The sequence below is a fragment of the Mirounga angustirostris genome, unplaced genomic scaffold (assembly GCF_029215605.1).
Source record: "Mirounga angustirostris isolate CCGP_5_RB_7025 unplaced genomic scaffold, mMirAng1.0.hap1 SCAF_5, whole genome shotgun sequence".
NCBI classification, from domain to species: domain Eukaryota; kingdom Metazoa; phylum Chordata; class Mammalia; order Carnivora; family Phocidae; genus Mirounga; species Mirounga angustirostris.
This window is the reverse complement of record NW_026991713.1, coordinates 115,156,613-115,176,990: the sequence shown is the minus strand read 5'-3', so window position 1 is coordinate 115,176,990 and position 20,378 is coordinate 115,156,613. Positions and strand designations below refer to the sequence as shown.

At 41.7% G+C, this 20,378-nt stretch overlaps 1 protein-coding gene across 1 annotated transcript in view; it reads left to right on the top strand.

Moving 5' to 3' along the window:
• GAD2 (glutamate decarboxylase 2) overlaps positions 1-17,401 on the top strand; it is a 78,608-nt gene extending 61,207 nt beyond the window's left edge. The window contains exons 13-16 of the mRNA XM_045871317.2: positions 682-831; positions 7,404-7,511; positions 7,856-7,945; positions 16,602-17,401. Coding sequence (XP_045727273.1) covers positions 682-831; positions 7,404-7,511; positions 7,856-7,945; positions 16,602-16,775 — 522 coding nt within the window. The 3' untranslated portion in view covers positions 16,776-17,401. The remainder of the gene's footprint in view (positions 1-681; positions 832-7,403; positions 7,512-7,855; positions 7,946-16,601) is intronic.
• The last annotated feature ends 2,977 nt before the right edge of the window (positions 17,402-20,378 follow it).

The following is a 20,378-nucleotide window of genomic DNA, read 5'->3' as shown; positions in this document are numbered from 1 at the left end:
ATGATAAAGTACTTGAACTAAGTATGAATGAAACACTAGAATAATCTCACTATTAGTATTTTACAGAACCAAAGAGTTTCTAAAGTATTTTAATTACAACAAAATTAAAACAGCAGGATGTTCCCTCAAAGAACAAACATTATATTCTGATTATGATTGTTTCTAAAGAGACACATTCTCTTAAAGAGTTAAAGCATATATGCCCCTGTTGCTAACCTGTAGTTACATTTGACCCTGAGCCATTTATCCCACAGAACTGACCTATCCCCACAGCTCATACTGTCCAGATATTGGTCCCATTTTATTTTATTTTTCACTTTTTTAGAGAGAGGGAGAGAGAGAGAGAGAGTGCACACATATGTACAAGCACGCAAACAGTGGTAGGGAGGGGCAGAAGGAGAGAATCTGAAGCAGGCTCTATGTGGAGCCCGACGCAGGGCTCGTTCTCACGACCCTGAGATCACAACCTGAGCTGAAATCAAGAGTCAGACACTTAACCAACTGAGCCACCCAGGCGCCCCTTGGCCCATCTTAAACATTTGATTCTTCCTGCTTTCTTTCTCCGGGAAACTTGGTGTCCCTTTAAAATTTTTTTTTCTTAATAATTTTCACCACAATGTAAATCTAACAGAGTACTTGATCAAGTCAGTAGAGTTTCCTAAGTTTTCTCTTCTCTTCTAGGGATTGATGCAGAGTTGTAACCAGATGCATGCCTCCTACCTCTTCCAGCAAGATAAACACTACGACCTGTCCTACGACACTGGGGACAAGGCCTTACAGTGCGGACGCCACGTTGATGTTTTCAAATTATGGCTAATGTGGAGGGCAAAGGTGAGCTTGTGTAGATAGGCCTAATGTCAACTAAAGACAGAAACTTTATTTGGTGACCCTTATTATGAGGTTAAAAATGGATTTCCAAATCGAAAATTACCCAGGATTAAGTTTCTTTAATCCCGTGTCTAGATATCTGCCTTCTGCATGGGCAAGGACAGGAGCCAAATTGCTTCTAATGCTCATCCATCTAGGAAACAAACCCAGATTGCATTCTACAGCAGAACATCTGGATTCTTAAGAGGCGTTTTGTTGTTGTTGTTGTTGTCTTTCACCTCTTGGTTTTTACCCAGTGATTGATCCCTTGGGGAAGTTGAAGCCCTCCTTTTGATTGGAAGACAAAACCCACCACGATAGCTTCCTTTTCACATTTCAAGGGATATCGTCTAGTTATAAAGCTGTAAAAAAAAAAAAAAACCAAACCCTGGAACTACCCAGTGACTTCATTTTGTAAGCTTTCTCTGTTTACCCCAGAATTTAACTACCCTTGATCACTCCACCCAGAAACAGAAACTCTGTAATGGTGCACAGTTTGGGCTCGACTCATTGCCGGCTTCAAAGAGGATCCCTGTGTGCTGAAATGTAAGCAGGCTGGAAAGGTCAAAGATTTTCTTTCTCATTTGGATGAGATTCCTAATTTCAATGTTACAAATCAGTGACTTCCCACCTGGTTTCATTTACCTCCCACAGGAGGCAATGGCCAGAGCCAGCTGGACATGCCAGAGACACCCAGCTGCTAGAAAACCCACCGCTCAAAGAGTCCATAAGGGAAACTTGATGAAGGAAACAAGAAAGGGCGAGGTTAGAGGGAGGCTGGCACACCCCGAGGTCCTCCATGTTTGAGGGAGGGGCTAGATTGGGCTGGATGCTTTCTCAGTAGCCCACACAAATAGGGGGGCCCTCCCATCCCAGGGGACACACAGATAACTTGGTCAGCACGCGTGCAACCTGCCAGGGTGAGATCACAGATTGTGCCTGTGTAAGGAACCATGTATACAGCAGAAAGTTCCCTATGCCGTGGTTTTGGGGGTTTTTTTATTTAATTTTATTTTATTTTATTATGTTAGTCACCATACCGTACATCATTAGGGTTTTTTTAGCATTTTTAAAAGATTTTATTTATTCATTTGAGACACAGAGATACAGAGAGAGACAGAGAGCGCGAGCAGGGGGAGAGGCAGAAGGAGAGGGAGAAGCAGGCTCCCTCCTGAGCCAGGAGCCTGATACCGTGCTTGATCCCAGGACCCTGGGATCATGACCTGAGCCGAAGGCAGACGCTTAATCATCTGAGCTACCCAGGTGCCCCACATCATTAGTTTTTGATACAGTGTTCCATGATTCATTGCTTGCGTATAACACCCAGTGCTCCATGCAATATGTGCCCTCCTTAGTACCCATCACCAGGCTCATCCATCCCCCCACCCCCCTCCCTTCTGTAACCCTCAGTTTGTTTCTTGAAGTCCATAATCTCTCATGGTTCATCTCCCCCTCGGACCTCCCCCCCTTCATTTTTCCCTTCCTTCTCCTAATGTCCTCCGTAAGACTTTTCAAAGTCAACTGAATGCCTGAGCAGGAGAGAGGCAGATAGCTAACAAGAAACAGAGGGGGTTTGGGTGTGAAATAATGCAGTCAGCAACTATCTAAAGGAAGCCTCTAAAGATCTATTCAGGAAAAAGGCAGTTTATTTATTTTTTTTTTTTTACTTTATTTATTTATTTGAGAGAGACAGAGTGAGAGGGAGAAGCAGGCTTCCTGAGGAGAAGGGAGCCCAATGCGGGGCTCGATCCCAGGGCCCTGAGATCATGACCTGAGCTGAAGGCAGACACTTAACTGAGGACACTTAACGAGTGAGCCACCCAGGCGCCCCTCTGAATCTCTTCTAAGTGGTACTAAGTATGGAGCGGCTGCCTGGAGTTATTGCCCTAGTAAAAGTGGTTGGATGGGCAGGGGCCCCCTCCTCTCTCAAAAGAGCTTGCACAAGGACACTTACTGGGTCCCCACCACCCAAGATAAGACTCATTCTTTGGAATGAGTCTCATTTGGCAAAAATAAATAAATCAAGAGCAGGAGTTATTGGCGTCCTCTCAAACTGTTTGAAAATGAGTAGGTTTTTCATTTCATTGATTGGTGGGAATCAAAACTGATGAACATGAACATCAGCTAGGCAGTGGAGGAAAACATGATCTCTAAATATTGCTCAGGATCATCCTTTTTGTCCCCTTTTCCTGTGGTGTTTCTATTACGATGACGATCATTAGCTATATTTACACAAAAGTGTTCCTCTCATGCTTCATCGGTTCCTGCAGCTCCTTTTCCATCTGAAGCCCCCTCGCCAGCATGGGGCAACGGTTGGCTGTAAGAGAAATAACTTGCAGGCCATCAGGTGTGAATGAAACAACAAGAACAACTGAAGCCTGAAATAAGGGCCGAGGAGCTAGACTCTAACGCGCTGAAGTAAAGGCATCAAAAGAGGGAAGAAAAAAAGAAAAAAAAAAAAAACAATCCCAGCAGCCGCATAATTTATCCGTAAATTAGGGATGCATATTCCTTTAATTCCTCATGCCAAACTTAAGTATCTAGACACATAAATGGCAAAAAACTTCCATTTGCTTTTCGACTTAAAGCTGCGTGTTTTGCAAAATGAAATGGTAATAACGATCAAAGCCCTAAGCTCAGTCCTACAGTCCAGAGGAGTGGGGAGGGTAGTCACCCTCTTGTGAGAGCTCTCTAGTGATGCCAGCCAGGGAAGAATTCAGCCTGCCCTCAGAAGAACCGAGAAAGAGCAAGCTATGACATTCCATCTCCTATCCCCTCGGGCATGAGAAAAGGATCTGCAAAAACAATACTGAGGAGGAGGCAGCATTAATCAGTAAACCCGCTGTTATCAGATATGCCTGGAGACTGCAGCATTCAAGTGAATCCACATTTTCTCCTTCGCAATACAAACCACATGAAAATAAGTAACCTAACTATAAATATTCCTTAATCCGTTAATGACTGATGGAGCTAAATGCACTGACAGACAGTCTCCACATTAAGTCCAAGAGAACTTGATGAAAGCAACTATATGCCCCCCCCCCCCCAAAAAAATGAGCCTCTTGACGTGATGCTGGCAGGCTTTCCGGACAGTAATACCAGACGTAAGCCTGTCAGGAGCAAAGGCCCTGTGCCTGCCCTCAGCTCTGTTCTTAGTGAGGAGATCTTTCATTCTGTCTGTATTTTATTAGAGAATGTTAAATAAGACTTGGTGGTTATTTTCCAGATTTTCCAGATTTCCTCGGTGGGTAAAACTCAGAGTAGATAGAAAAAAACAAAAAGAGATAAAGGAAGGAAGGAAGAAAGAAGGAAGGAAGGAAAGAAGGAAGGAAGGGAGGAAGAAAGAGAAAGAGAAAGGAAGGAAGGAAGGAGGGAGGGGAGGAAGAAAGAGAGGGAGAAAGAGAAAGGAAGAAAGGAAGGAAGGAAAGGGAGGGAGGGGCAGAGGGAAGGAGGAAGGAAGGGAGGGAGGAAGAGTGGGGGAGGGAGGGAGAGGAAGGAGGGAGGAGAAAGGAAGGGGGAAGGAAAGAAAGAGGGAGGAAGGAAGGGAGAGAGAGAGGGTGGGAGGGAGAGGGAGAGAGACAGAGAATGAACGAACCTTAATTTTAGGTCTGCAACCATGGCTCAATGTGTAACTACCTAGTTTTCATGGTAAATTTCTCTGTGTATGGTTATGCAAATTAGCAGGTTTCCTTATAGTTTTCTGTGATTGGCCTTCCTCATTAAAAATGTAGATAACAGGGGCGCCTGGGTGGCTCTGCCTTCAGCTCAGGTCATGATCCCAGGGTCCTGGGATCGAGCCCCGATCGCGCTCCCTGCTCAGCGGGGAGCCTGCTTCTCCCTCTCCCACTCCCCCTGCTTGTGTTCCCTCTCTGGCTGTGTCTCTCTCTGTCTTTAAAAAAAAAAAAAAATGTAGGTAACAGAGGGACTGGCAAATGGCTGAGAAAAAAAAAATACCAGGAGAAAACCATTAAAGGGAAAGTGATACGAGGCACCCTTTGCTGAGTGACTGAATGAATGTTCACTTTCTCTCTAAAATACCAATTTATTTTAATAAGTAGCTAATGAGTATCTGTTATTGTGCCTGATGCTGGGTGGGATGAGGGGGCCACAATTTTCCAGACGAGGTAAGCTAAATGCACAGATAACCATCACATAAGACAGAAAATAACTGGTTGTAAAAGAAACACAGACGCACCTTGGAAGTTAAAGGATGGAAAGCCCATTCCTAGTTTGAGAGCCAAAAATGATTTATTAAGAGGTCGCCTCGGAGACGGGTCTAGAAGAGGATAGGTAGAATACGTAGGATTTCAACCAGCAGAGCTACGTTATTAACGCAATTAACTTGGTGCCGATAGAGATGGTTCCTCAGAACATACTCTGTAAAAACACTGCCCCGGGGATTAAAAGTAGACTTCCATCCACTCATCCATTCATTCCACAAATGTACATTGAGCACCTAATGTATGCCAGCCCTGCTGGTACGAGCGAGACAGTGGTGAACAAAAGAAACACCAGTGTGTGCCCTTGTGGAGTGTGCATTTCAGCCATGTCAGCCTAAACCAATCCTAAGTGTGTGGGCAATGAGGGAGAAAATAAAACCATCTTTCTCCTGCAGCTCCCTCAGCGTAACTCAGACGCTGGGGTCCAGACTTTGACTTAGGCGCGCCGGTCAGAGCCCTCCTCAGCTTCCTTCATAGCAACCCGGGTCATGGTGATGTCACGCCCGATCAAGTTTTCCAGGGTATTCCAGGTATCCTGTTATTCTCAGAGTAACAACTGTGTGGCATAGAACAACTACTCAGAAAGTAGTTGATGAATGAGTACATTTTGGAGAATCTCCTAAAAGCCTTCAAAACCTTGAAAATAAAATATGGCTCTTATTCCCATAAATATCCAACATGAAGAGACAGGCTTCTAAGAGCACACTAGAGTTTCCTGTGTCATCCCCCCACCCCCCACCCATCCCTTGTACCTCTTTAGCTTACAACTAGGGATGGTCAGGTTACTCCTGATCATCTCAAGTAAAGTCCTAGACTAGCAAAGGCCAGAGGACTCCCCATCCAGTCTGTGATGATCACACTGCCTTTGCAATACAACTCCTTTTCAGAGCATTCATTTTACTTTACCATGTCCCTGTGTGGGAGGGAAATCACACAGACACCACCCTTCCCATGTGATCAGGGAGATTAGCCAAGGCCATGGGGCTGGACAGGCTCAGAGTCCCGCTGGTCCCGGCCATATCCTGGATCAAGTACGTGCCAGTTTAAAGCCAACTCTGGACCGGTCCAAAGGATCCAGTTTGGAGAACAATGAACTTCTCTCCCTCCCACTTAGGGGCCATCCCCAGTGTACCCAAACTGCCAGGTCAGTCCAAACCAACCCCAAATCCTTGACACCACAAAGTCATAGAGTGCATGGTGTAGGCTCTGGCCCGAGTGTTCAGGCATCAATCAGGGCCCTTCCTTGGGGTCATCAGGAACCAGTCAGACTCTTTGACCAATCAACTTGGGTGGCAGTCTCCATAGAAATGATTCCTGAGCCCATCAGATTTCTTTAAGGCTTCAGATGTTAAAGTCACTGGCTATGCTGCATCCCCCTTTTAGCTGAAATGATGAGACCATCAATAGGAGCACGGGCCCATCTTATGTCCATTACAGCTGCTCCCTCCAGTTTCCATGTTGGATTAGTCACGGGTTGGCCTCTTCCAAGTGCTCCTGGAATAAGCGTTAGCTGTTTGTCTAAGCTTTCCATTAGCACTCCAGAAATGCTGAAGGAGTTAGGAGGAAAGCCATTTTGAAAAGTAATGTCCTGGAGTGTCCTGAGGTCCGTTAAACAGCTCCAGTCCACAGCTGTAGCGTTATTTTTCACAAGTTCTTGGGCTTCCGGAGCTGGAAACTAAAAGGCCTCCCTGATAATGTTTGCCCATTACCAACACATGAGTCATTTATCCCCAGAGGAGAAATCTAATGAGCTTTGCAGAATGACAGGCTAACAAAGCATCTGTGTGCCCCTTAAGATTCATACATTCATTTGTTCAACAAATCTTCATTGAGTACCTACCCTATTTGTTCTATAATGGGGTTACATTGGTGAACCAAAGTGGGATCTGGAAATGGTAAATTTTCATGATGGGCAGGGGCTAAGCTGGCCTGCTGGGGGCTCCCTGATGATGCTGCTTCTCCACAGGAGAAGAACAGCCCAGCCTCCTGTCATTACTGAGTTCCGTAATTACCCCTCAGAGTGGCAGAGGCAAATTTTCCCCTCGAGTAATCAAAATAATTGCCTACGAGAGAATGGGGCCTCGGGAAGAAGAGGAATCCGCTGTAGGGAGCTGTGATGACATGAAAGGAGCTAAAACACCTGAGGGGGGAGCATCAAAGGAGAAACAATCGCCAGAAAAGCCTCTGGAAGCACAGTCTTATCAAGGAAAGTGTGGAGCAGCCCTGAGGTGGAAGCGGCAGAGAAAGCATCAGTCTCCAGAGAGATTAGCCCCACAGAGAGTCCACCCGCCTGACAAGCTTTCTTCTCTTGCTCAGGGCACCACTGGGTTCGAAGCACATATTGATAAGTGCGTGGAGCTGGCGGAGTATTTATACAATATCATAAAAAACCGAGAAGGATACGAAATGGTGTTTGACGGAAAGGTGCGTATTCTGATCTCTACAATCCCAGAAAGTTGAGTCAGTTCCAGTTCTTACCAATCACGGATTTTTTTTTTTTTAATGTCAATCATGTACTGTCCAGGTAAAGGGGAGCATTACAAAGGAGAAGCTGGGCTGATGGGGTCACTGTCCTGAGCTGGAGTAAAAAACGCAAACTGACAAAACAATAACTCTATATAAGGTGGCGGAAGTCAGGCACTCCAAAAGTGATTATGGATTTAAAGTAGGAATCCTATTCGGAAGCTGCAGAATAGGTTTGAAATGTCCTTGGAATTTTCTAAATGGCCACGATGGGCCGAGTGTGAATCTTACTTTCCTCCTTATAGCCTCAGCACACAAATGTCTGTTTCTGGTACGTGCCCCCGAGTCTGCGTGTCCTGGAGGACAATGAAGAGAGAATGAGCCGCCTCTCAAAGGTCAGTGATACAGGCTTCTCTGGTCCGGACATCAGCGCGTCTAGTGGGCCTTGCACATGCACGGCGTCTCTCTAGAGAGGAGAAATCCAACCTTGACCTTGGTGCACAGGCCCACTCCCCTTCATGGGCTCCTACAGAACCAGGCCATTCAGACCTGGTATAGCCAGACTTTTGACTACTCTGTTTGCTTCTTTTTTCCTGAGAGCAAGTTTATGATATCTTAAAATAAGCAATCAGGTGACAGCTTTACTGTCATTCACAAATCATACATTATATGTTAAAAAAAAAAAGAAGAAGAAGAAGATAGCAAGAGGGGAAGAATGAAGGGGGGGAAATTGGAGCGGGAGACGAACCATGAGAGACTATGGACTCTGAGAAACAAACTGAGGGTTCTAGAGGGGAGGGGGGTGGGGGGATGGGTTAGCCTGGTGAGGGGTATTAAAGAGGGCACGTACTGCATGGAGCACTGGGTGTTATACGCAAACAATGAATCATGGATCACTACATCAAAAACTAACGATGTAATGTGTGGTGATTAACATAACATAATAAAATAAAATTTTAAAAAATATATAAGGGCAAAAAAAAAAAAAAGAACCCTTGGTGAAGTTGGCTGACCTGCCCAGCAAAACTGTTAAAAACACAGAAGAGATTTCAGGCACCAGCAATGGTTAGAAATCAGAGCTGCTGCTGACCCTCTTGAGATGCCAAGGTCAAGGCTACCCTGTGGAGTCTTTAGAGCTATGGTGAACCCCAGAAGGGCCCGGGGGCAGGGAACAATACTAATGGCCACTGTGTAGAGTGCATGTTGTGTCCCAGGCTCAACTGTGATCTAGCATTAAATCACTCAATTATCATAAGTGTTAGAAAGGACTGAAGAAGACAATTTAGGTGACACAAACAAACTTCATTTAACACTTCATGAAGTAGGCAGCCTCCATTCCCAGGGGTCCAGAGAACTGCAAAATGGGGTGGAATGCAAGAAGCTTTTATAGGATGAAGAATAAGGAACAGGAAGAGAAAGATAGAAAATGAATAAGGAGGGGCACCTGGGTGGCTCAGTCGGTTAAATGTCCAACTCTTGATTTTGGCTTAGGTCATGATTTCAGGGTCGTGAGATGGAGCCGCGCGTCAGGCTCTGTGTTGGGCATGGAACAAGCTTGAGATTCTCTTTCCCTCTCCCTCTGCCCACCCTCCCCGTTTGTGTGCATGCATGCACGCGCTCATGCACCCTCTCTCTCTCTCTCTCTCTATAAAAAAAAAAAAAAAAGGAAAAGAAAAAGAAAATGAGTAAGGAACAACAAAATAAGTATAGAGCCCAGGGTTGGCTTGGCGTTGGGGATTTCCTGACTGGATATTCCATGTTTCTGGTTAAACAGAGCATTTACAGGGTTATGCAAGTTAAGTGTCCATTTCCTGATGTGACATCTGGGCAGAAGCAGCCCCATCATGGGCCTAGAAATTTACTTCAGTCTAAGCAAACTAATCTGGGAAGCACTGCTGTCTCCCCATTTTGCTGAGGGGGAAACTGAAGCACAGAGAGGAAAAAAAAAAAATCACTTTCCCAAAATCACTGACTCCAGAGCTGGAGGGCTTGAACTTCAGATTCTTCTGTGGCCAGTAAGATATCCTTTCTCTTTTTCCTCTCCTGCTCCCATCACTTACACATGGGTGAGATTCGGTTGATAATGTACCCCAAAGAGAATCTTGAAGGGAGGTAATTGTGGGGCCCCATCTCAGTGTTGAGGAATGGGAAACTAGGGTTGATTGTGTGTATTTGGATCTCAGAGCCTGGGTTAGTTGGTTGGTTGGTTTTCCATTTACCACAAAGGAGGGGACTTCTTCCAGTTGCTGTCAGGAACAGGGGAGGCCCTCTCACCCACTGCGAAGGAGCCTGGGCTGCCTCACTGACCTTTCAGAATATTTTATTTCCTTCTATGTCAAACAACAGGATTTTTTGTGGTTTAAAACCTCCAGGAAGGCTTATAAATGTGAATACCTGCCAGTAGACAATCCAGGATCAAACCTTCATCAGCCTGAAGCTTTATAGAAAACACTGATGACCAGGTCTTAACCCTGAGAATTTAATCCAGTTGGTTTGGGATGGGCTTGGGAATGGTTCTAAAAGTTCTCCAGGTGATCCCAATGTGCAGCCCAGGCTCAGAGCCACTGACCTAGAGGAATGCATGGAAGAAAGCTTCTAGAATGGGAATCCATCAGTGCATGTGTCTGAGTAGGATGGGTCATGGTCATGTTTGAAGTTTTAATGAAGTTGGCTCATTTGCTCATTCCAAGAAATCAAGCCCAAGAGATAGGAGGGAGGCAGGATGAGGGTCACATTGGAAAAGATGATAGGGAGGCAAAAAGGGGCCTGTTTTCGTTTGAGAAGAAAGAATTCATATTTTTTCCTGATGTTTTATGGTGTGGCTTCTCCGCAGTATGTATCATCTTACCAATAACTAATTTTATTTAACAAGTTAGTTAGAAATTAGATGTTTCCATTCTCATTGGCTCTACCTCTTTAATGAATCCATTGATCAGACAGAATCCATGGGGTAATTTGACTGATTTCATTTGTTGGATCAATTCATTATTGCTGGGCTGAGGGATGGGGCAAGATGGGAAAACAGAACAGAAAGCAGTTTTTCCCATCACTTTCTGAGCAAAAATCAATTCTGAGGGGTGCCTGGGGGCTCAGTTGTTAAGTGTCTGCCTTCGGCTCAGGTCATGATCCCAAGACCCTGGGATTGAGCCCTGAATTGGGCTCCCTGCTCAGCGGGAAGCCTGCTTCTCCCTCTCCCACTCCCCCTGCTTGTATTCCTTCTTTCGCCGTCTCTCTCTCTCTGTCAAATAAATAAATAAAATCTTTAAAAAAAATCAATTCTGAATTCCCCCCATTTCAATACAGCTCTCTTCAGATGCCTCAGGTTTTGGCAAATCACATAAACTGTGATGGGAATGGAGATTATTTCTTGGGGAGAGCCATGAGAATATTAGTCAACTATTTTTATACTGTTGGTAATTCAAATTTGAATTAGGTCTGGGGATTGCAAAATGAGTTCTCTTAATTTTTTCCTCTCCTGTGATTCCATTTTCCTGACTAGAAGATAGAGAATTCAGCAAGTCAGAGTTGGAATTCTGATTCAGTAGAACCACATAAAATATCAAGGTTAACTTTTGTTTATTTATGTCAATAATTTTTCAGAGTTTCAGAAAAGTTTCTTCTTAAATATAAATCCCTTAAAGTATAATGTCCAGGGACCAGTAAATCTTCACACGCTCAAACACACACATGCACACAATCCCAGAGGGAAAACAGCGGAGGTAGAATAAAATAGATGATTTGCTCTAACCAGTGTGGTATCAATAGCCGCGTAGGGAATTTAAATTTAAATCAATCAAAATTAAATTCAACCAGAAATTCACTTCTTCAGTTACACTGGCCACATTTCAAGGGCTCAACTTGTGATCAGTGGTTATTGTATCAGATAGTGGAGATATAACACATCTCTATCACTACATAAAATTCTCTTGTCAGTGCTGACATAGACCCAAAATGGGAGGAAATGTGGAGACTTCCATGTGGCATGTGGCAAACGAGAATTAAGTTAAATTCTGGACCCTCCAAGGAAGAATTACTCTTTGTGCCCTCTTGTCTTGGTACAAGGCTTAGCATACAGTAAGGCATTCAACAACGTTTGCTGAGCTAAAGTGCCATTTACACATTCCAGAACAGGGAGCAGAAACGATATTTAGGAAACCTACTAGTGGATCATAGGTCTTTCTCCAGAGCTCACAGTGACATGGGGACAGATATCTAGGCAACAGGTGGTTATTATGAAACAAGCAGAGTCAACACTTCATGAGGGAGGCTGAGAATCAGGTTGTAGTATTTCCTGCTGCCTGATCAGGACTGTGAATGTGCAGGTGGCCCATCATCACTGAGGCACAGTGGACACAGAAGGCCTGGGGCGCCACACGACCACAGGCAAATGCCTTAGACACAGGCAGGACAAGCAGGTGGAGTCCATGAGGGCATTCATCAGACAAGAATCCTGGTTCTTCATCATCACCTTCATCTTGTGTTTTATTGCATTGTATTTGATCATTATCTGCATATCTCATCCTGACTTCTACCAGTCTATAATTGATGAACTTCCAAAAGGTCAACAGTGGATTGAAAAGTACATTGGTAAGGAAGTAGATTGGCCTCATATTTAAGGTGACACTCTTCCAAAGTCTACGTTGTTAAATGTAACAAGGAATTTAATTGGTGAAATTTTAAAGTGTTAGGATTCCTATTTGTTGTTATTCTGCTTTTTCATTTTTCCACAAATTTCACTCACGTTTCCAAGATTTTGAAACAAAAAGATTTTGTGATACATAATGAAAAAATACATTTCTGTGATTCCATGATGCTTTAACCTGAGCTCTCTTGGGAGAAATAAATGTGATTTCAAATTATGGGATAGTTCCCTGGTTATTGTTTTCTAAGGGATTGAAAAAGCTAATGACACAAGGGAGAAAATGACACCCTAAAACTTATAAGGCAGCACCAAGAGCTCCTGCTGAGGTCTTTAGTGAAATCTTCAACAGGCAGCCTCTCTTTCCTGACTCTCTTTATTCAACAAAACCAAGAATGAGATCAAAAGACAACATCTAGAAATAAGTGAAAATGCTATATATTCATCAGAAGAGTCAGAATCTTATTTTCCTTCTGAACTTGCAATTAGTGATTATGCAATGAAGTAGATGTTCCATGTTTCTGCTAATTTTAGTTCATCCACATTTTCTGGAAGCAACCAAAAGTCATATGTATTTAGACAAAAGTCATATGATTTCTCCAACCCAGCTAGCTTCAGTAACTGGGAGCAATCGATCTGACTTTATACCAAAATCTGTTTGGGATGATGTCTGTTACCATTTAATTTAATTTCTGATTAATTTGATTTAACTTCTGATTTGATTTAACTTCTCTGAAAAGTTAGAGATGATTGTCTTTAAGAATAAATGCCATCTCTATGTGGTTTTGCTGGGATTGCCCATGAAAATGAAATCAGAGTTTAATTCACTGAGTAAAGCATTATCATTGTTTTTGTCAGTTCTAAAGAGCAAGCATGATTTATTACACAAATAAAAATTAAGGAATAGTTATGTGATTCTTCCTAAAATTCCACAGACACATGGATTTGGAATTCCTTTTCTATTTTGGGATTTCTCTTCCCAGGAACACATTGATTTGCCATGTCTCACAGCACAAAGTGATAAATTTCATGTCCTTATGCTAGAATATTCTACTAGATCCACTTTCAGAACTTAACCCCAGAGTTGAGATATTCAGATTCTTTTTCATACTTATTCCCTGAGATGAGCCCGATGCTCTATGTACATCCTTAATCCTTCAGGGGAAAAAAAGAAACATTCCTCTTTATATTATCTTCCTGTGTAATAAAAAAGAGGCTGAAAGAGACTTAAGAACACATTAACCTAGAATCAGAAAATCCCAGGGCTGGAATCATCAAGCACATTCATGTTTAGATGAGGCAATTAGGTTTAGGATGTGAGGTGAGGGTGACATGAAAGTGAAGATGAACTCTGTCCTTGGTTTTCCCTTTGGTAACTAATAAATAATTGGGCCTGATAGGAAATACGTCGCTTTTACACATTGAGTACTTTGTTTGGGGTTTTTTTACATTCACTTAGCTTTCTTTTTTAAATTTTAAATTCCAGTATAGTTAGCATACAGTGTTATATTAGTTTCAGGTGTACAATATAGTGATTCAACACTTGCATACATTTCCTGGTGCTCATCACAACAAGTGCCCTCCTTAATCCCCATCACCCATTTCTCCCATTTCCCCACCCCCCCTCTGGTAAACATCAGTTTGTTCTCTATAGTTAAGAATCTGTTTCTTGGTTTCTCTCTCTCTTTTTTTTCCCTTGATCAATTTAAAAAAGAAAACCATTGTTTTGTTTTTTTAAATTCCACATATGAGTAAAATCATACGGTATTTGTCTTTCTCTGACTTATTTCTCTTAGCATAATACTCTCTAGCTCCATCCACGTTGTTGCAGATGGCAAGATTTCATTCTTTTTTATTCCCTTGTGTGTGTGCATACACACACACACACACACACACACACACATATATATACCACCTTTTCTTTATCCATTCATCAATCAAAGGACACTTGGGCTGTTTCCATAATTTGTCTATTATAAATAATGCTGCTATAAAAATAGCAGTGCATGTATCCCTTTGAATTAGTGTTTTTATATTTTGGGGGTAAATACCTACTAGTGCAATTACTGGATCATAAAGTAGTTCTATTGTTAACTTTCTGAGGACCTTCCATACTGTTTTCCACAGTGGTTGCACCAGTTTGCATTCCCAACAAGAGTGTAAGAGGGTCCGTTTCTCCACATTCTCACCAACACCTGTTGTTTCTTATATTTTTTATTTTAGCCACTCTGACGGGTGGGAGATGAAATCTCATTGTAGTTTTGATTTGCATGTCCCTGATGATGAGTGATGTTGAGCATCTTTTCATGTGTCTATTGGCCATCTGATGTCTTCTTTGGAGAAATGTCTTTTGCCCATTTTTTAATTGGATTTTTTGTTTTTGGGGTGTTGAATTTTATAAGTTATTTATAGATTTTTGGATACTAACACTTTATCAGATATGTCATTTTCACAATGAGTACTGTGAAGATGAAAATCTCATTGTAAACAAATGATTATTTAAGTGTTGATGTTCAAAAGTTGCATGTTCATAACAGCATTCCATCTGAATCAAACTATTCTTCATTAAAATGAATCCAACTATGATGTAAGGTATAGTCCCCATTTTGAACTGAGTTACTTACTATGTATATCTAAATAAGTCTAAAGCTCCCTGACATCAACCATTCCTGGTTACATATTTGCAGCAATGAACTTAAATGATCAGATGTTATATTTACAGACTCTAATGGTAAAATACATGAACAGATCATACACATGGTTAGACCTAAGTTAAATGTGTTCCTCTTCCTAGATAGCTATCCCTATTATTCTACTCTTTATTTAATTTAATAAGGACTTGGGGAGCCCTCAATGTGCACACACAGTTGTGCTTGTAAACAAAAGAAGTAAAAGACACTATGCCCTTCAGAGCTTACGGTTTCGAAATTACAGAGATGAAATGTATTTTCTTATAAGTAATAGGACAGTAGGAAAGTTTCTGCAGACATACTCTATGGGTAAGGATCATGTATTTACCACTTAAAAGGAGAAAGAAGCTACTGGACTAGAGGAGTCAAGAAAAGCTTCATCATGGTTGTAGGTCTGTGGTGGAGTCTTTGGGTCTGTATAGGATATGTCTTGGAAGAGAAAGGGAACTTGGAGCCAAGACAACAAGTGTGACACAGGAAGACTGAGGACAAGTGTGAAGGGAGAAAAATATATGTGGCAGAGTTGAAGATTAGTTTTAGCGAGCACTGGAAGATAAGTCCTCAGAGCTGGGGGACAAAATAGCTTTGTGCTGAGCTCGAGAGTTTGAACTTCATCTCATACACAGTCATCAGAGAACTACTGACACTGTAATCATTCTGGCATACATGTGGTAAAATCTCACCTGAGAGCCACCTCTGTAATGTTAAGTGTTTGTGGGCTCTCCTTTTGGCCTCAGCTGATTTTCATCATGATTAAGGAATGCATTTCAAAAAATCTTATAAAGTGAGATAATGCAAAAGGAAAATGAAAAGAAACTGGAAAGCTTTAGGGTCTCAAGAAAGAAAAGGGCTTTAAAGGCTCAAAAGTCTGCTTATTTTCAGACATCACTTGATATTGAGGCTTACCTCTTGGTAACCATTCTCTGAGCTATGTTCTATTTCCAGTGTTTTTATAACTACTGAGGGAAAAACAAAAAGCCCTCCCCCAAATGGTGTATTGCTAAACTATTTAGCCTTGGAACCAACACCGAATTCTTCCCATTCTCCCAAAACCATAACTGCAAGTTGTTAAATAACAAAAACTCAACTGAGGTATAGTTTAAAAATCTAATTGGCTTTAGGCATCATCCCATCTAGGAAGTAGAGGGGAGCTCCAAGGGGCTATAGAAAGGGAGAGGTTTTTAAAGGCAGGACAAGGAAGTCACAAACAGAAAAGAGAATTATTTGGGGTGAGCTCACCTTTCTTTGGGGAAAAGGGTCTTATTAGGTGATTACCTCATGTTTCTTTGGGGGATGGGAAGGGGCCATGTGACTGAGTACCATTTTGATGCTGACCAGAAGATTCCTGACTGACCAGCTAAGACTATGTTCTTGGAAGAAATTGAAAGTGCAATTAGGTTAGGTATGAAGCCCAGGGTTGGTGACGTGGCCTAGTGTGACTCCATTTGGGGTCTGCAGTTTTCTTTTTCACAAAGTCAAGGATGAGGGAGCAAACAACTGAGAGCCTATCACTTATTATTCATCTTATCACCTTCAAGAATTTGGATGTATTAAACTGCTCTAGTGCTCTGATCCCGAAAAAACTTGGAGAAAATTTCTTTAAGGGAAACAAATATGAGTCTGGTTGTTTAATTAAAAACTAAAAATGCTACTTGATATTGGGTTCTTTTACTAGAGGAAGGGTCCCCAGGGGTCACCATGTGGCTCTGGTCTCTCCCACAGGTGGCCCCAGTGATTAAAGCCAGAATGATGGAGTATGGGACCACAATGGTCAGCTACCAGCCCTTGGGAGACAAGGTCAATTTCTTCCGCATGGTCATCTCAAATCCCGCAGCAACTCACCAAGATATTGACTTCCTGATTGAAGAAATAGAACGCCTTGGACAAGATTTATAATAACATAGCTCACTAAGCTGTTTCAATTCTCTAGGTAGACAATTAAGTTGTCACAAACTGTGTGAATGTATTTGTAGTTTGTTCCAAAGTAAATCTATTTCTATATTGTGATGTCAAAGTAGAGTACAGTTTAAAAATCCAAAAAACATTGCTCCTTTTAAAAATCCTTTCCTAAGTTTAGAATACCTCTCTAAAAATTAGTGACAAAAGGCTGTGTTCTAATCAGTAATGAAAAGCTTAAAATTGTTATAAATACTTCCCTTACTTTTAATATAGTATGCAAATCAAGCTTTATTTTCACTTCAGAGTAGTACGATTGAATAGTGCCAAATTGCCCCTGAATCCTAAAAGGTTCTTTGGGGCACAGTCCAAAGGAGAAAGTACATATAAAATGTATGTTGACAATAAAAACTCTTGCCTTTTTCATAGTATTAGAAAAAAAATTTCTAATTTACCTATAGCAACATTTCAAATGTATTTAAATACATATAATTTTACAAAAGGAAAATATATATATTAAAAAGAAATCCTATTTTGTAACATATAGATTTTTATTTTATATGGGTTATACAAACTGCAGGGTCAGATATAAAAATTAAGCCAGATTTTTTTTTCTCTTTCTTTTAATGGAGGCACAATAAAACACTGAGCAAAGTTATTTTGAAACATAGGCCCACAAAATTCTTAAAAGGTATAATGCCTTCTTTCTATTCATGTGACGGTTTATCATATCTCTAAAGTTAGTATTACAAAACAAACACAAAAGAATATTGCAAGTTCTTTAAAATGACTGACCAGATCGACAATAAGATTCTCTTCCCTGCTGAGTTTTCCGCCCAGTTGACCCTGAGCAGACCCCCTCAGTAAGCATGGTAAGCCAAGCTTCATCTTAGACTAAAACTAGGGTAATTGTACTCTGCTTTCCAGTTCAGCTTGTTTTGAACAGAAGGTGGATGCTTGTTCTGGAAGCATCTTCCCAAAGAGTATTCTTTTATTAGGTCATTTGGATTAATTAGAGAAAATAAAAATAAAATCTAATCAGCCTGAGCAAAAAGGAATGAAGCACACTCCAGAAGGTGGTGATCCCAGAAAATTAAACTTGGCCTTGAGAGAAGAGATCTTTGTGTGAACAATGATGTCCTCCTGGGCACCATATTGTCACTGTCCAGGAAGGAGTCATTTACCTCCTGGGTAATTGCTTATTTCCATTCTTTCCCCTCTCCTACACACAAAAGTTCCCATCACTGGAATCCCAAATAATTAATTTCTATCCCATGGGTGGTTATTTTCCTCTCATGAAGTGAGCTCTTCACCTGAGATTTTGAGACAGCATCTTAAGACTTCTTTTATCTGCCTCTTGTCAAGATTGAAAGTGACCAGGGGCACCTGGGTGCTCAGTCGTTAAGATTGAAAGTGACCAGAGTATGCAGAGATAGGAAGATCCTTAGAATTCAGGATAATATTTTAAAGAATTCTTCTTCCCCTACAAACCTGATGGAGAAGCCTGAACTAACAAGAGCTCCCATAGATATTTGTGGGGCCACAGTTTGTCGGATTCCAAGTACTAGTATGATGACTACAGACTGATCTATGCAGATTGCAGATACAAACTTAGAACATTCATCCTTTCTATATGTATCTTAGAAAGACTACAGGTATACAAAAGAAGAAAGAAAGAAATGCCCTATAATATAACCGTAAGATCCCACCATCTGAAATCTGCATGAGCTTGCCCCTACATTCTTTCTCCCACATTATATCCAAAAACATTGATACTTGAAATGAACATAGGTTTGGGTTCCCTATGATGATTAGGAGAAAACTTTTATCTGTACCCTGGAATTTCAAGAAGGAATAAACCTCCCATTCTAGGCTATGTCTAATGGCCAAGCATCCCTTTCCCTTCTAGAAATGGGCCATTGAGACTAAGCACATAGCTGCCCATCTATCTTGAGACTCAGGCCAAAAGGTCCTACCTCAGAGGCAGAGACACTAACTGTCAAACCCACTGTCCTGCTTGGAGAAGACAGTGGAGCCCAGGGCCCTGACCTGGGCAGACCCCTCTCAACTGCAGGATGCTTATACCTTGCAGTACGATCCTCTATCAGAAGCTGCTGCTTTTTAACTTGATGGTATGATGGAATTAAAAGGAGAAGCATTTGTGTCTTTGTATGAAATTCCAGCAAAATAATTTTTACAAATAGGTTGTTGCCCCCACTCCCCGCCCCTTCCAGATCCTTCCCCAAGTTGTCTGGGAGTCTTGCTCAATCAGTGAAATCCCTGCCAACCACAACCCAGGAAAGGGGGTAAATAAAAGCTTAATAGGTCCCAGTATTCTAATAAAATATTCTTTAAAGTAGGTCTGTAATCTACTTGGGAGAGAGGGAGGGAGGGAGGAAGGTGGTTTTGAACATTAGCTCAAATTCCCAGTGCCAAAGGCCTTTATGTGGGACCATCCTTTCCAAATTTAAGAAAAGTCTGGGGTTAACTTAATCAAAATTGACATGGCCATTTTCATTAATTCAGCAATATTGTGTTTATTATTTTTAAATACTTGAAAAAAACGTGTGGTATGTCTATCTGAGACACATAAATGGCATTGACTTCGTGTACTGTCACAAGGCTGTGAAGAAAGCAAAGGAAATCAATTGTGTGTATAAATTGTGTTGCTTTCATTATATTGATAGTACTCTCTCGTCACCTCAGATTGGGGTTGTGCACTTTAGCTCTGAACTGTACAGTGTTGCAAATCAACATATGTTGCTGTAAAAGCTTGTACAATATATTATTGACATGTCTTTTTCTGTGTGGTAGCTGTATCAATATTACAAGAACAACATCCGCATCTGTTCCTGTGTGCTTTCTCTCTCCCTCTCTCTGCTAAACTGTACGCCCTCCACATCTGCTCTAATAGAGAACATGCTCTCAGCTAAGCTCTCTACCGAGAAATCTCCTTTGAGAACTGTGTGATTGCACAAAAATGCAAGCTGAATGCCGCTCATGTCCGAGAATAGAGGAGACCCATATGGAGTGTCACAAACTGCCCAAATTGCAGGTTTTATCCCCACTGGGGTTTGGAGTAGGAGCTATTCCTCAGAATGTGGACAAAGAAAGCACAGGTGTAAATATAGCAGCAGGACAGGGAATCAAGGACCCTCATGGTGGGTATCATCTTGCACGTGCTCTCCTGTTTTCAGATGCTACGTACAAACACTGTGTATTTATTAGTTTCGTGCTCCAAAATACTGTTCCCAAATGGTGTTTCTGAAAGACATCAACATCTCTCCAACATTACGCCATTTACTAAAGACAGAAAAAAATAAAAAATATAAACACGTGGCAACATGTTCTTCTTACCAAATATAAACTTGTGTATGATCAAAGTATTTTATCTGTGTTGTCTCTCTAAACCCAAATAAATGTGTAAATGTGGACATGCCTCGGGCTCTGCTTGCTTATTTCTGACTTTGCCTTGTTGTGGAGCTCATTTTTAACAAGTTGCCTGAATACAAGGCCCTTGTCTTGTCACAGAGCTCAGAGTGTCTTTGGGTCTTTGTTGGGGAAAAAGAGCTCTTACTTCTGCTGCCACTCTTACTGTCACTT